The following is a 1,782-nucleotide window of genomic DNA, read 5'->3' as shown; positions in this document are numbered from 1 at the left end:
GCACCCCTTGAGCAGAGCCCAGACCCCAACAAGGGCTCCAGCTTCACCCTCAGCAGCTACACCATGAGCTGGGTGCGACAGGCGCCCGGGAAGGGGCTGGAGTACGTCGCGAGTATTAGCAAGGGTGGTAGTTACACAGAGTACGCGCCGTCGGTCAAGGGGCTTCACCCTCTCCCGGGACAACTCCCGGAGCACGGTCACGCTGCAGATGAACAGCCTCCGCGACGACGACACCCCCACCTACGACTGTGTGAAAGAAAGTGGTGGTTTTGGCCCCAACCCCAGCGCTGTGTCCCCAAACACCATTCATGGCATCCCCAAATCTTCCCCAGACCCCTGAGCCCAGCCCAGACCCTGCAACCAGCCCAGACCCAGACCCCGGCCCCAAACCCCAACTCTTTGTCCCAAACCATGACTTTTTTGCCCCAAACTGAGCATTTTTGCCCCAAACCTCAACTCTTTACCACAACAATCGACTGCTTTTGCTCCAAACTCAACCATTTACTCAAAATCAGAGTATTCTGCCCCAAACGACTCTTTTCACCCCAAATTTAAAGACTTTTCCCCAAACCTTGACTGTTATTTTTCAGCATCTTGACTTTTTGCCCCAATCCTCAACTGACCCCAGCATGTCCTGATGTCCTGAGCCTGGATCCTTCCTGGGTACCAGGCCTGGCCCTAAGAGACTTAATTATTAGCCTTAATCAAAAAGGATAGGGAATAAATTTAATTACTAGCCCTATTCACCAATTATCATCCTAACACAGAATGGATGGGGAATAAATCTAATTATAAGGCCTGATCAGCTTCATTATTAGCCCTAATAGTCCTAATTATTGGCCCTAATTTCCTGCGGCTCGCGGATACACTTCATAATAAACTGAAGCTGCAATAGGGTTAATTATTAGCTCTGATTTAGGGGTCCTGGGGGATAAATATAATTATAAACAGTGAAAAGTATTTATAAGCCCTTATATGCTTAATTAATTGCACCTATAGACTTAATTATTGGCCCTAATTGAGGGGAGCTGGGGGTAAATTTAATTGTTCCCTGCAATCCAGGTGCCGAAAGCATTTGCTGTAACTGAAGGCCCAAAAAACGAGAACAGGGCCTAAGTCTGGGGTGAAAAAGGCCCTTTTGGGATTTTGGGTCCCTGAATAGCTTTCTTGAGCAGAAGGAGCTGCGGCTGGGTGCGATGGGCACCCGGGAAGGGGCTTGGGTGGGTGGTGGAATTCGTGGAGGGGTGGTGGTGGTTGTGCCATGTGCCAAATGGTCAGGGCCTGGGGCAAAAGCTCAAGGTTTGGGGCACAACCAGTCAAGGTGCGAGGCAAAAAGTTGTGATAATTGTAAAAATGCTCAAGGTTGGAGCAATTGATTGAGGTGTGGAGTAAAAAAAAGTTGAGATTTGGGACAAAAGACTCAGATTGGGAGAAAACAGTCGAGTTTGGGGCAAAAGCAGTCAATTTTCGGGGTAAATGGTTGAGGTTTAGGGAATAAATGCTCAAGGATTGAAGCAAAATGTCACAGTTTGGGGCAAATGGTCACGATTAGGTGCAAATAGCCAAGGTTTGGGGCAAAGAGTTGAGGTATAAGGTAAAGGGTCAAGATTTTGGGCAAAAACGGTCGAGGACTGAAATAAAGAGTTCAGGTTTGGGGTCTGGGTCTGAGCTGGGCTCAGGGGTTTGGGAAAGATTTGGAATGCTGTGAAATGTTGCCGGGGACACGCTGCCGGGGTTGAGGCCACAAGCACCACTTTCTTTCGCGCAGTAGTAGGTGGCGGT

The 1,782-nt window shown here is 48.9% G+C and overlaps 1 gene segment (V, D, J or C); it reads left to right on the top strand.

Annotated features, from left to right (window-relative positions):
- Positions 1 to 18: 18 nt before the first annotated feature.
- Positions 19 to 340, top strand: LOC104505568 (the record flags this gene model as incomplete). The annotated part of the segment is given in 1 exon segment: positions 19 to 340. A coding segment is annotated over 1 exon segment (322 nt), but the record flags the coding sequence as incomplete, so codon positions are not given.
- Positions 341 to 1,782: the final 1,442 nt, after the last annotated feature.

This window comes from Eurypyga helias, unplaced genomic scaffold, assembly GCF_000690775.1.
Source record: "Eurypyga helias isolate BGI_N326 unplaced genomic scaffold, ASM69077v1 scaffold17095, whole genome shotgun sequence".
NCBI lineage: Eukaryota > Metazoa > Chordata > Aves > Eurypygiformes > Eurypygidae > Eurypyga > Eurypyga helias.
This window is presented reverse-complemented; position numbering and strand designations above follow the sequence as displayed.